Source organism: Silene latifolia, chromosome 6 (assembly GCF_048544455.1).
Source record: "Silene latifolia isolate original U9 population chromosome 6, ASM4854445v1, whole genome shotgun sequence".
In the NCBI taxonomy this organism is placed as follows: Eukaryota; Viridiplantae; Streptophyta; class Magnoliopsida; order Caryophyllales; family Caryophyllaceae; genus Silene; species Silene latifolia.
The window spans coordinates 25,366,543-25,380,307 of record NC_133531.1 but is presented as its reverse complement, the minus strand read 5'-3'; the positions used below and the strand labels follow the sequence as shown (position 1 = coordinate 25,380,307).

The following is a 13,765-nucleotide window of genomic DNA, read 5'->3' as shown; positions in this document are numbered from 1 at the left end:
ATTGGTGACATTATGTAAACACGATTATTAAACAACACAATTTAAATGACAGTATGATGTTTAAGAAGTGAGTTATCTATCTAGAGTACGAGACATATTAATAATAAGAGGTATATCAGAAATTAGCGGTTTTAATGTGTCTATTTTATTCTTTGAAAAAAGTAATCCAAGCACCCTATAATCAATTAAATATATAAATTATAAACATGAGATTTATAACATCACAAATTCTCATTATAGACGGGGATATCCCTCTATAGCTATAAACGGCACAAACATGACATATATAACATATATTTTTAAAAAATTTTATAATAACAATGTTTTAAAAGCAACCCCGCGCAATTTGTGCGGGTTAAAAACTAGTAGAAGTTTTAATACTTATAATCCATGAAATTTACGGTATCTTAGAGTTTGCATCTACAAATAATATTTTGCGTATAAATATGGTTTATACTCTTTTATTGAACTAGTATTGGTGCCCGGCTTCGCCCGGGCTAGCTCTACTTACTATTAATTTTTTTTTTCATTAAATAAAATTACTTAAAGTTGCATAACCCATAAATTTATCATTAATATATTTTTTATAACATATCCTAAAATTACGATGAAATAAATTTTGAGACAAATTCACTACTCCCGTTATTAATATTTTACTCTTATTAATGAAACAATAGTAATAACATTTCACTACTTGCCTGTAATCATTATTACTTTCACTACTCCAGCCGTAATTATTGTTACTGTCACTACTGCCGCATTAATATTGATAATTTCACTACTCCCGCCGGAATTATTGTTACTTTCACTATTGCCGCATTAATATTTTGTTTCACTACGCCCATTGTTGTTTCTAGCACTCTCACTAATCTCGTTGATAATATTGTTACTTTTACTATTCAAATGAGTGATTACTATCATATAACTATATCTAATGTTACTACAATTCTTTTCTTTACTGACGAAATTACTTTTACTACTTAGGCATGCAATTTTAAGATGATTATATATTTATATAAATATATTAAATATATGCATTAAATCAAATCGAAAGAATTATGCAATATTATATACTAGTTTGAATGCCCGTGCGTTGCAACGGGGTAATTAACTTATTTATAATGCAAAAAAAACGTTATAAGCGTTTAATGTTTACATTATATGTCTAATGATTTGCTTACATATTATTAAAATTAAAATATCACTTTAAAAAAAAAAGATTAATATATACGTGGGTTAACTTATTTATAATCATATAATCACTCTGCCTTATACTAATCTTTTGGTGTGGGACAATTATACTATTTATAAGTAATATATTCACCAAACTTGGATTATTTTTCTGATGTGGGACAATTATACTATTTATACGTAGTATATATTCATCAAACCTGCATTGTTTTTCAATGTGGGACAAATATCATACTCAGAATTACACCATTTTTTTGGCACTTAGTTCGACATCCAACAGATCCCGAATACCGAATACGGACAATTGCTACCCATTATATCTAATAGTTATATTTAAATTTAATAATATGATCAAGTACTCTCCATTAATATTTGTATTTTGTTTTTCTTCAATTTTTTTTTATCATAATTGAGATACGGAAATTTCCCGTGGTACCTCTTAATTTTGTCAGATTTTCCATGTTACCCCTACTTTTAAGAATCTGCCTATGGTACCCTTGCGGTTCCATTTTAAGCGACTCAAAAGATTTTGGGTTGATGCCTAAGTTCCAAGGATGCTCATAGAATCACCCACCTTATGCTATATTTTGATGTGGGAAAATTCTATTTTTTATTGTAGTATATTTATCACACCTATATTATTTTTCAATGTGGGAGATATAACATACTATGAAATACACCATCTTTAATATGTGCAAATTATATGAAATCTATATATACTCTAATGATAGCATTTCTTACCATAAATCTAATAATATTATTTTCATAATTTTTTTACCGACATTATTTTGTCAAATGAAATTTAAAAGTTTTTATATGAAAATTAGAAACATCACTTGAATATAAAATACGAAATACATAGTATATATTATAATAACTAAAAGATTTTCCAAACATTAACTTAGGTTATAAATCATTATTGTAGAAACAGTAATATAAACTCTTTTAAGAGTTATCTCTGACAATACTTAAGGGAATCAAAAGATTTTGGGTTATGACTTCTATTTATAATCATAAGATCACCATGCCTTACGGTAATCTTCCGATGTGGGACAATTTTAATATTTATACATAGTATATTCACCACACTTACGTTACTTTTCAATGTAGGACAAATAACATACTAACTACTAAGTACACCATTTTTTTTGTACCTACTTTGAGATCAACCCGATTTAATAATGAGAAAATACAATACAATACAATATACACTCTAATGATAGCATTTTTTTTGTCACAATCTAATTATATAATTTTCATACGATATTTTTTTTCAAATGAAATATAAAGTTTTTATATCAAAATTATAAACATCACTTTAATATAATATAGAAAATGTATATATATGGGGCATTTCTATTATTTATACATAATATATTCACAACACCTACATTATTTTTCAATGTGAGACATATAACATACTAAAAAGTCTATATCTTTTATATCAAAAAATTTTTGGATTAATACCTAAGTTTCAAGGATGCCTCCTATTTATATTTATAGAATCACCCTACCGTATACTATTATTTCAATGTGAGATACATAATTTAATTATTTAGACGTAGTATGTTCATAATGCCTACATTATTTTTCAATGTGAAAGATATAACATACCAAGAAATACATGTCTCTTCGTAAAAAACCACTATTGTATACATATTATTTTTCTTTGAAGGTAAAAACCACTTAGTCTCGATCATTAGATATGGATCTCTACATCGTACATATAACGACTCATTAAAGCTCTATTACTGCATTCAGAAGACAACCATTATTAAAATCTTTAGTTTTGTATTGTGTCAGGAGACTACCATTAGTAAAACCTTTTATTTTTTGATTTTCTTGTTCAATCTTTAGTTATTTTTTGATTTTCTTGTTCATATTCTTAACTCTTTCCCGAGTAATTCCCAACGATTTCCACTTTATTTTTATATCATATCGTAGATAACGATAGAAAAGCTTAAGAGCTCTTTAAAACAATATTTATGAGACTCAAAAAATTTTGGTGGATACATAAGTTCCAAATATGCATCCTATTTATAATCATAGGATCACATCACCTTATACTAATCTTTCGATGTGGGACAATTCTACTATTTATATGTAGTATATTCACCACACCTACTTATTTTCCAATATGGGACAAAACATACTAAAAATTATACAATTTTGCGTATTAAGAAGTACACCATCTTTAACATGTGCAAATAATATGAAATTTATACTCTAATGATAGCATTTTTTAACACAAAGCTAATTATATTATTTTCATAATTTTTTTAACGATATTTTTTTGCCAAATGAAATGTAAAAGTTTGATATAAATATTGAAAATATCACTTGAATATAATTTAGGAAATATACATATTATAATAATTAAAAGATTTTCCACTTTATTTTTTACATCAAAAATGATTTCCACTTTATTTTTATATCATATCGTAGATAACGATAGAAAAGCTTAAGAGCTCTTTAAAACAATATTTATGAGACTCAAAAAATTTTGGTGGATACATAAGTTCCAAATATGCATCCTATTTATAATCATAGGATCACATCACCTTATACTAATCTTTCGATGTGGGACAATTCTACTATTTATATGTAGTATATTCACCACACCTACTTATTTTCCAATATGGGACAAAACATACTAAAAATTATACAATTTTACGTATTAAGAAGTACACCATCTTTAACATGTGCAAATAATATGAAATTTATACTCTAATGATAGCATTTTTTAACACAAAGCTAATTATATTATTTTCATAATTTTTTTAACGATATTTTTTTGCCAAATGAAATGTAAAAGTTTGATATAAACATTGGAAATATCACTTGAATATAATTTAGGAAATATACATATTATAATAATTAAAAGATTTTCCACTTTATTTTTTACATCAAAAATTATACTTTCCTAAATTGATTTTTGATGATGTGGACGCTCTCAGATCGCTCGAAAAAACTCTCTTTTATATATATATATATATAGATAGATTATGGAATCTAACTTGAACTATTTATAACCTACTTATTATATTTTTGTATGTTAAATAATTAACATCTCTATACATCTAATAAACTATAAAATTTAATAAAATTGCATAGATTTTAAATTTAATATATAATTTTATGATGATAATAACTAATACCATAAGTGTGCATGTTTATACTAATTAATTATTTTATTTTAAGGAAATTGACCATCTTCTAGTTTTCTATAAATATTTAGGAAAATTATCATGCATCTTCTTTCTTTTAGTCTCCTTGAAATTGACCATGTTTAGGAAAATTACCAAAGCTTCTATATAATTTAATTTTAACCCAAACTATATAATATTTGCATTTAGATCCCTAAATCGGGTCCATCACACGGTGCTATTGATTTAAAACTATATAGTATAATTAATTTGTATAACTTTCTTTAATTACATTGAAGTCCCTTGGTTTCTGGATTTAATATATAGTATTGATTGATTGATAAATATTTTTTTGATATTTACAAAGTAACTAGATAATACATGTGTAATGTCATCCCATTAAGATGAAGGAGAAAAATTCTATTATACCGGTCTATAATACGGAGTAATGTATTTTGTGCTCTCTATTCAATGAAAATATAGAGATTGACATCATTTTATTTAAGTAGAATCTAAGTCAATTTTTTTCTTGAGAAAATTGATCTTATTAAGTTATCCGTTTTATCTAAGAATTTTTCATAGAAAATATCAAGATATTTTATAAGTTTGTAAGCAAATTTAGAATGTAAGTCCATTTTTTTCTTGAAAAAATTGATCTTACTAATAGAGCTACCTGTTCACAAAAACTTTAGAGATATGGCCTCTCACTAAATTATTGAGAGACCATTTTATCGTACCTCTTTATATATTTTCCAAACCCCTTTTATTATAAAATGTCTCTTTTATATGGGACATGTTTTTATAACAATTGTACATACTTTATCCATATATTATTGTAACCATTATTTTAAGTACCCCATTTTATAGAATACGAGCCCCTTTTATTACTATTTGTACCGTTTCTCCATCACTTTATAATTGGTCTTCCAATAAATTAATGAGAGACTGTCTCTCATGAATCCTACTCCCACCCATTTTATCTAAGAATTTTTCATAGACAAATGTCAATAATTTAAGGTCCGAATTGGTTATTTGAGATGTTCGGTACTCTAAACAACCTTATCCTGGCTTGCTACATTGCCACCTAATATAACAATACTGTCATTGAGGTGACCACTGAATACTAAGTAGAGAATACAACGACTAAACTGTTTACATCCAAAGGAAAAACAATGCTTACCAGAGGTGGTATACCCAACTTCGTAACTCATATTGATCTTTTCACCTTGTAAGGACAAGGCACAATCAAATGAACAAACATCAAAAACCAAAAGCCCCTTGCGAACGAATCACTCATATAAAAAGAACAATCACATTTTATGAATCACTGCTAGCAAGTCAAAATGAGTACCGAACATCTCAAGTAACCAACATTTATACTCCTATTACTCTGCATGTATGCTCATTCATTCATATGAGAAAGATTAGCAGATGTACATTAATTTATCTGACTTCAGGTTAATTCTCGAGAATCACAGCGAGTTTCATATATATTGCAAAGCTGCAGCTAATATTCAGTAATGGTTTTAACATAGGCAGCTGTTTAATTGTGAAGATGGGTGAAGAATTCTATTAGAAATCAACAATCACCAAGAATATCTAAATAAATGGGAGAAAGAAAGATAAAAATATGCATAACATAATATAAACATGTATCTGCAATACTATTCAAGACATACACAGCCAAGAATACCAAGGAGAAAGAAGCTAAGGCAATATGCGAGAATAACACGAAATCTAGCTTCTCAAAGAGCAAGAGGCATCATCACAATTGATACGTTCAAGGTTGGTTGACTAACAGCCAGAAATCTCTTATTCATGGGAAGGACCTCAAATCACGGGCTCCGTATGCTTTGGACAACACCAAGCTCTCCGAATATGTTTCCAAGTTTAAATCAGAGCTCATAGATCTTTCAAACGGCTTCACTTGGCAACTAGCTATATTATAAGCCTTGTTCCCGCAAACAAAATAGCCACCATCACCCTCGTAATAAAACACCTTTCGACTAGCTATATAGCACAAATTGAATACTTCATACCCAGCCCAACTTGATTTTCCCGAAAACCATAAAGTCCATGGCCCCTTTTCGTTGTCCTGTTGTAGCACCCAGATGCTGGAACTTGCCTTAGAAATACTGAAAATAGCTAATGATTCTCCGAGAAGAAACAGAAACCTATATGTGTTTTCGTCCCAACTAAAAGGCAGTTCCAAAATGGTGATATTTTCCTGATCAAAGTCAAAGGAAGCAAGATGAGTTAATGCCTGTGTTCGTTTATCATTATTTCCAAGCCAATATGCTGCTCCTCGAAAGAAAACAGCAGTTGATAGATAATAAAACAGCCCATACATATTATTAATGTTCAGATTACTGGTATTGAGAGCATTTCTGACGGTCCATTGTTGATTACTGAGAGTATAAATTGAAAAATACATTTTTTCATTCCCTTTACCTAGACTATCATCCAATTCAAACGCAACCACTTTATAATCCTTACTACGAGGCGCAAACCCAAACAAATAGCAACTATGGCCGTCGAGCAAATAGGGGCGTAATGGGCAAGTGGGAAGTATCAACGATTTGCGAATACAAGGGTTCCATAATCTCAATGGCTCCCTGTTATAAGTAAAACCAGATCTTTTCACTAAAAGCAACCCATTACAACTACCTAAAATACGATACTTGTCCGAATGTATTTCACAAAGTTGATCGATTTTAGCAAGAGTTTGAGCATCACGAACTGTCAACAAACAACCTTCATCTCCAAACTTTCCCCTACTTTCCAGGTCTACCAATAATTTATTATTATTCCAAGAATTGATTTGGGAATGTTGGAAATGCATGTGAGCGAAATCAGGATCATCGATAATAAAGCACCAAGATTTACATACGCACCTGATGCTTAATAGGGTTTTCGCCGGTAAGTTTGACAAAATGTGAGCCCAAACTTCAGGTGGTAAGTAGTTGCATGGTGAAATATAGGGTAATTTAGATGACGTAGTGGAATTCTTACTTCTCTTCATTGTTTTTTCATTACTTAGTTGCGCAGTAAACGGCGAGAAGTTGACTAGTTGAGAATGGGAGATTAGGGATTTAAGGGGACGGAAATGTTATTACCTTTCAATTGATTTTAGGGTAAATTAATCTTTACGTCCATATAAAAAAAATTACACTAAAACTTATGAGATACGGTCTCTTACTAAGTTATTGAGAGACCAATCTTTCGTACATTTTTATTTGTATTTCGTACCGTTTTTATTGTTGATCGTGATATAGTAATTTCGCATCTATATACATAATAAATGTACTCATTTTATCATTAATTATGATTTATCCCTATTTTATTACCTTTAGTACCATTTTTTCTTAAAATTGTATAATAGTCTCTCAATAAAGCTTATTAAAAGACCGTCACTCAGGAGATCTACTCAAAAAATTATAGGTTACCCGTTGAAAAAAAAAAAACAGAAAATCAAAATCTAAGTTGCTTTTCATAAAAAAAAAATTATGGTTAATGATTCCATGAGAAATCGAACTTTAGTATCAAGGAAAAAACAATTATCGATCCTCCTTCATCAAAACACAATCAAATTTCTCACAAACTTTTCAATTATGAATCACATTTTTATATCAAATAAGAATTTAATCTCTTTCATTAATAAACTACAAAAATTTATTTCATTTAACTTAATTGATACTTATAGTCTTCAATTAGGGTATTGGTTTTTGTAAAATTGATTTTCTAACACAATGATCAAATTCTTAAGATGTGAAATACTTGTACGAGTTTATTCATCACGAATTTATCGCTGAAAACTTTTGTACGATGTGCGCCCAACGTACTAAGGTTTTCAGATTAACCTCCGGTTGTGGCTTCTGGTAGTTGTGGTTGCACGTGGGAGGTGTGGCGGCAGGGGATGGCGGCCGCCGACATGAGTCATCGCCGGTGTCGACGCGTGGGTGGTAGGAGGAGATATATTGTCTATGACCATGGAGGAGGCTAACTTTGCTGTTAAGGAATAAAACATGAAAGAGGAAAACTTTTCACAAAATAATACCTCCTCCAATCCAGACAGATGGTAACACTTACCTAAAAATGGATGAACTACATCAATGTTAACATAATATATTTGGCATGAAAAATAACTAAATTACTCTTACATCCACTACCTATTTACAACTTTACCATCCACTCACCTAAACTAATGTACCCGTCACTTCAGAGGGAGTAAATTATTTTAAAAATAATATCTTGACAAACTTAATAATTATGCTATACAATAATTTAGGAAAAGTTTCAATTTAAAAATTGATTTTTAAATTATGACTCCCAAATTTTTGACAAAATTAAACTTAAAAATATTTTCTCATTCCCACAATTGTCACGTGTTGTAACATTACTCGCAGTTAGAATATATACACTGAGTGTAACCGTAGCATTTTCGAGAAAGGAGCGACTAGGAAGGAGTAATAATTTCCAAGTTTCGTTGTCAAAAAAATAAAAAAAATAAAAAAATAATTTCCAAGTTTACTTCCACGGTTCTCTAATGTACTACATAATCAAACAAAATCTTCTAAAATTACCAAAATAAAAATTATTTAGACGTGTTTCCTAATTCGTATCCGATTCTCGCTCTGCATATCGATATCGCATAAGAGTTGCTTATGCGTGTCCCAACTTTTTAGCTACAACAGAATAAGGTCTTCTGTTTTTTTGTGTTAAAGGAGCTCCAAGGGCGTTGCAAATACAAGTCGAAAAAATTCGAACTTGCAACGTATCGTCCACATACTCGAGAATATTTGATCTCTAAAAGATTGTTTTTCCGCAACAATGTATTCTGAAGACGAAGACATATATTCTGAAGACGAAGATATATATTCTGAAGACGAAGACAACTATGACACTGACAGCGAATTCGACACCAGTGACTTTGCAGCGGATGCCATCTTCCAGAAAAGTTACAGAGTCTTGTCGGAGGCTGACGTCCGAGAGCTCCTAGACAATGTAGTTGGACATGTTTCCTCTGCTCTTTGTATTTCCCTAGACGAAGCAATCAAAGTGCTTTACTACTATAAATGGAATGACTCATTCTCGCTCGATGAGTGGTTCTCCAATGAAGAACGGGTTCGACGGATGTCGGCTTGCCAACCAACCATGCCCTGTTCAGCTGTTCAGGACAATTGACTGCTTGTGGGATTTGCTTCGACTCGTTTCCTCTTGATAATCACCACTTTTATCCCACAGTGTGTGGGCATATCTATTGTGTAACATGTTGGAAAAATTACCTTAGTATATCGATAAAAGACGGCCCTGGATGTTTGTCATTGAGATGCCCTAATCCTGTGTGCCATGCTGCTGTTGTCGGTCAGGACATGGTCGATAAATTTGCATCAGATGACGAGAGAAAAAAACATGCGCATTATTTATTTCGGTCATATGTCGAAGAAAACAAGAAGATGAAGTGGTGTCCAGGTCCCGGATGTGAGAATGCCGTGGAATTTGAGATTGGAAGCGAGGGCGTTTATAATGTTACCTGCCTTTGTTCACATGCTTTCTGTTGGAACTGTATCGAGGAGGACCACCGGCCCGTGGATTGTGACACAAAGTGGGCAAATCGGACCCCAAGAACACGTCGCAATATGAAAATACAAACTGGATTGTTTCCAACTCAAAGCCGTGTCCAAAGTGCAAGCGCCCGATCCGAAAGAACCAAGGTTGTATGCATATGACATGCAAAGCAAGCCCCGCCTCTATGAATTCTCACTGCTATGCCTTGAAGCATGGTCGAACCACGATCAAAAAACCGGGGCTACTATCGATGTAATATATACAAGGCTGCAAAACGACGTGGCAAGTATGATGAAGAAGAAGAAGAAAGAAAAATGGCGGAAAATAATTTAAAGAAATACATACATTATTATGAAAGATGGGTAAGTAACCATAATTCAAGACAAAGGGCTATTGACGATTTGCGCAAGACGAAAACTGATTTAAATAAGCTTAGTGACAAGTTTAAAGTTATCGATATTGAACTCGTGTTTATGATAAAAGCTTGGGAACAAATTATAGAGTGCAGGCGAGTTTTAAAGTGGACTTATGCATATGGCTTTTATTTACAAGAGGATTTAGTTGGCAAGAAAACATTGTTCGAGTACTTACAAGGTCAGGCCGAGGATTGTCTTGAGAGGCTTCATCAATGTGTAGAACAGGAGCTATCGGTTTTCCAAGTTTTCCTTAAAGACGACACAGAAGTAGAAAATCGAAAGGAAGAGTCAGACAAGAAAAAAAAGCTAGAAGCGGAACTTAGAGCATTACGACTCAAGCTGACTGATCTAACCACTGTGACACGGTCATATTTTGACAATTTGGTTAGGGCACTGGTGAATGATTTGTCGGAAGTTAAATCAACATGTAAGAAGAAGTACTTAAAGCACACAAACGAAAAACGACATAAGGAGAGGTATTTCAATAGAATCGTTAGATCACAAAGGTAATACTCCATCAATGAAAAAGTAGCAACAAATGGTTTCGGATTACAATTCTGTCAACATATTTTTGAGCACCATCAATAAAATCAGATTTTTGTAAGCATACATGACGGAAATCGGAAAGGATGGTAAAAACGGAGATAGAAAGCGTAAATTTTACCGTTAACGACACAGGGATTTGTCATATTATTTTCCCATAAAAAATAAAGCCAAGCAGTAACAACTTCGTCCCACAACCAAGATAGTTCTCGTCAACCCTCTCATAAATCATAATAGAATACCCATTTGAGTACGACTTGAATATTTTAAAAACATCATAACTTGAACGTCTTGAAAACCTAAATTGAAAAAGACGAATAAATATCATCAACCTAAAAAAGCGGTGTTAAAATTCGAGGGGGATGGTTTATGACCAACAACAATAAAACGAGAAACATTAAAGCCAAACAACAAGAAGGCCGTAACAATAGATATGCAAAATATATCATATCAGCACAATTAAACAGGGATAACTAACATTGATTAATACAAGACCGAGAAAAATACTGTGATCTACTATAGCCCTTACCTTTGTGCCGCGAACACATCAAGACTATTGTCGAAGAACCACCATAAGAGTTAGTAGTCTCTTATTCTTGCAAAAGGAGGCAGATCCTCGGCTCCATCTTCTTTGAGCAACGCTAAACTCTCCGCATAAATTTCTAATTCTACCGGGAAGACCTCTTATAGATTTGTCATGCTCAATCCCTTGGCAACTAGCAATATTATAGGGCTTCTTCCGACACTTAAGATAGCTACCATCAACACTATTAGAATAAAATACCTTTGAAAAACTGTTTTGAGTAGGACTTGAATAAATTAATTAAATCCACAATAAGTTGAACGTCCTGAAAACCTCATAGTCCACAGTCCACACTCGCTTTCCGTTGTTCTGTTACACCACCCATATGCTGGAACTGACACAGAAACACAGAAAATAGCTAGCGATTCCCTAAGAAGAAATAAAAACCAGAAAGTTTCTGTTTCACCCGAATTCCCGAAGTATATGGCAGTTCCAAAAAGGTGAGCTTCGACATTAGTCAAGGGAATTGAGCAAGAGGAATGATAGCAACTAACATATTCACGGTTGGTTGACACAGCCAGAGGTTCTTACCAATTCCATTGGGAAGACAAATAGAGTAGTATTCTCTTATTCATGGGGAAATCCTTAAATCACGGGCGCCGTATGCTTTGGACAACACCAAGTTCTCCGAATACGCTTCCAATTGAAAATAGGATCTCATAGATTTTTTCAACTCCTCCACTTGGCCACTAGCTAGATTATAAGTGTTCTTCCCATAAATAAAATAGCCACCATCCCTTTCACAATAGAAAAGGTTTTTTATTGAATACTCATAGAACTCGAACAATTCATAACCATCCCGACTTGACTGCCTCGAGAACCATAGAGTCCAAGGCCCCTTTTTGTTGTCCTGATCTAGCACCCATATACTGGAAGTTACCTCAGAAATACTGAAAAGCGCTAGCGACCCCCAAGAAGAAACAAAACAAAACCTCAAGGAGCCTGTTTCGTGCATGGACTAAATGGCGCTTCTAAAAGGTGATATTTTCCTTATCGAAGTCAAAGGAACCGAGATGAGTTGATAATCCACTCCTCTCTTTATCATTTTGTCCAAGCCAGTAAGCTGCCCCTCGAAAGAAAACAGTAGTTGATAGAGAATGAAGTAGCCCACGCCTATCATAACAGTTGAGAATACTGACATTGTTGAGATTAAGGGGATCATTTCGGACGATCCATTGTTGATTACTAAGAAAATAAACTGCAAAAAAAATCTTTCCATTCTCTTCACCCAGAGTACGGTCAAATGCAAACACAACCACTTTATAATCATGACTATCAGGAGCGAACCCTAACAAATACCGAAACTCTAACCCATACGGAGAATTATTGTCGAGTGGGCAAGGGGGAAGTATCAACGATTTGCGAATACAAGGGTTACACAATCTCAATTCTATATGCCAATCAATCAGACGAATTTTTTGCACTAAAAGCAACCCATTACAGCTACCTATAATATGGTACCTGTACGAATCAGATGTTCTAAAAATGCGACCCCTATATCGAAGATTTTCAGCATTACGAACAGTAAACAAACACCCTTGATCTCTTAAGTATCCCAAACTCTGGAGGGCTACCAATAAGTCTTTATTATTATAACCAGAATTGATTTTACAAAGTTTGAAATGCTTGTTCATAAATTAAGGGTTATGGATAATAGAGCACCAAGATTTACATACGCACCTTAATCTTAATAGGGTTTTGGCCGACAATGATAACAAAATCTGAGTACTTGAATTCTGAATGTTTGTTACTGCTTGAAGATGATGATTATGATTTCACTTTGTTTCTTCTTCTGCTCTTCATTATCTTCGGCATTTACTTGAAGGAGGGTTTCTCCAATTCAATTGATTTTGTAAACGTAGTTGCTCATGTACAAGTTTTACTTATTCATGGACTTTTTTTCATTATTTTTCCATAATATGCCCTTTGCCTAATTTTCTCTCTCTCTAATGCTCTCTAGTTCTCTCAAATTCTCTCCCACACAAAATTAATCGAATTCCCAAAATTAATCAAATTCATCAAACTACACAATAGTGAATGCTACTTCTCGTATCGATCGAGTAATAATTTTAATTTAATTTTATTGGTTTACGCTAATTAAATTAGGGTTTGTTTAAACCGTCCCGGTATTAGGGTGGGAAACGGCGGCCGTCGCCGACTTTGGGCAGAGGGACAGCGTAAATCGGTTGTGGCAATGACGTTGGTGGTGCCTGATTGTGTTGGCATGGTAAGAGTTGTTAAGGATAATGGTGACCAACGTTTTAATGTATAAAATTCTACACTTAGTGCATGTTTCCTGCAAACATCCCAACACCCAG

At 32.6% G+C, this 13,765-nt stretch overlaps 2 protein-coding genes and 1 pseudogene across 2 annotated transcripts; 1 reads left to right on the top strand and 2 right to left on the bottom strand.

Annotated features, from left to right (window-relative positions):
- Positions 1-6,153: 6,153 nt before the first annotated feature.
- On the bottom strand, positions 6,154-7,359 carry LOC141587877 (F-box/kelch-repeat protein At3g06240-like). The gene has a single exon (XM_074409343.1). The coding sequence runs from the start codon at positions 7,357-7,359 to the stop codon at positions 6,154-6,156; it is 1,206 nt and encodes a 401-aa protein (XP_074265444.1).
- A 1,808-nt stretch (positions 7,360-9,167) lies between these two features.
- On the top strand, positions 9,168-10,869 carry LOC141587876 (putative E3 ubiquitin-protein ligase ARI5; annotated as a pseudogene).
- A 1,549-nt stretch (positions 10,870-12,418) lies between these two features.
- LOC141587875 (uncharacterized) lies at positions 12,419-13,081 on the bottom strand. Its single transcript, XM_074409342.1, has one exon. It carries the CDS (start codon positions 13,079-13,081, stop codon positions 12,419-12,421), a length of 663 nt encoding a protein of 220 aa, XP_074265443.1.
- Positions 13,082-13,765: the final 684 nt, after the last annotated feature.

Coding starts and splice junctions, on each gene's coding strand:
- LOC141587875 (XM_074409342.1), bottom strand. CDS start 13,081: ATGAACAAGCATTTCAAACTTTGTAAAATCAATTCTGGTTATAATAAT.
- LOC141587877 (XM_074409343.1), bottom strand. CDS start 7,359: ATGAAGAGAAGTAAGAATTCCACTACGTCATCTAAATTACCCTATATT.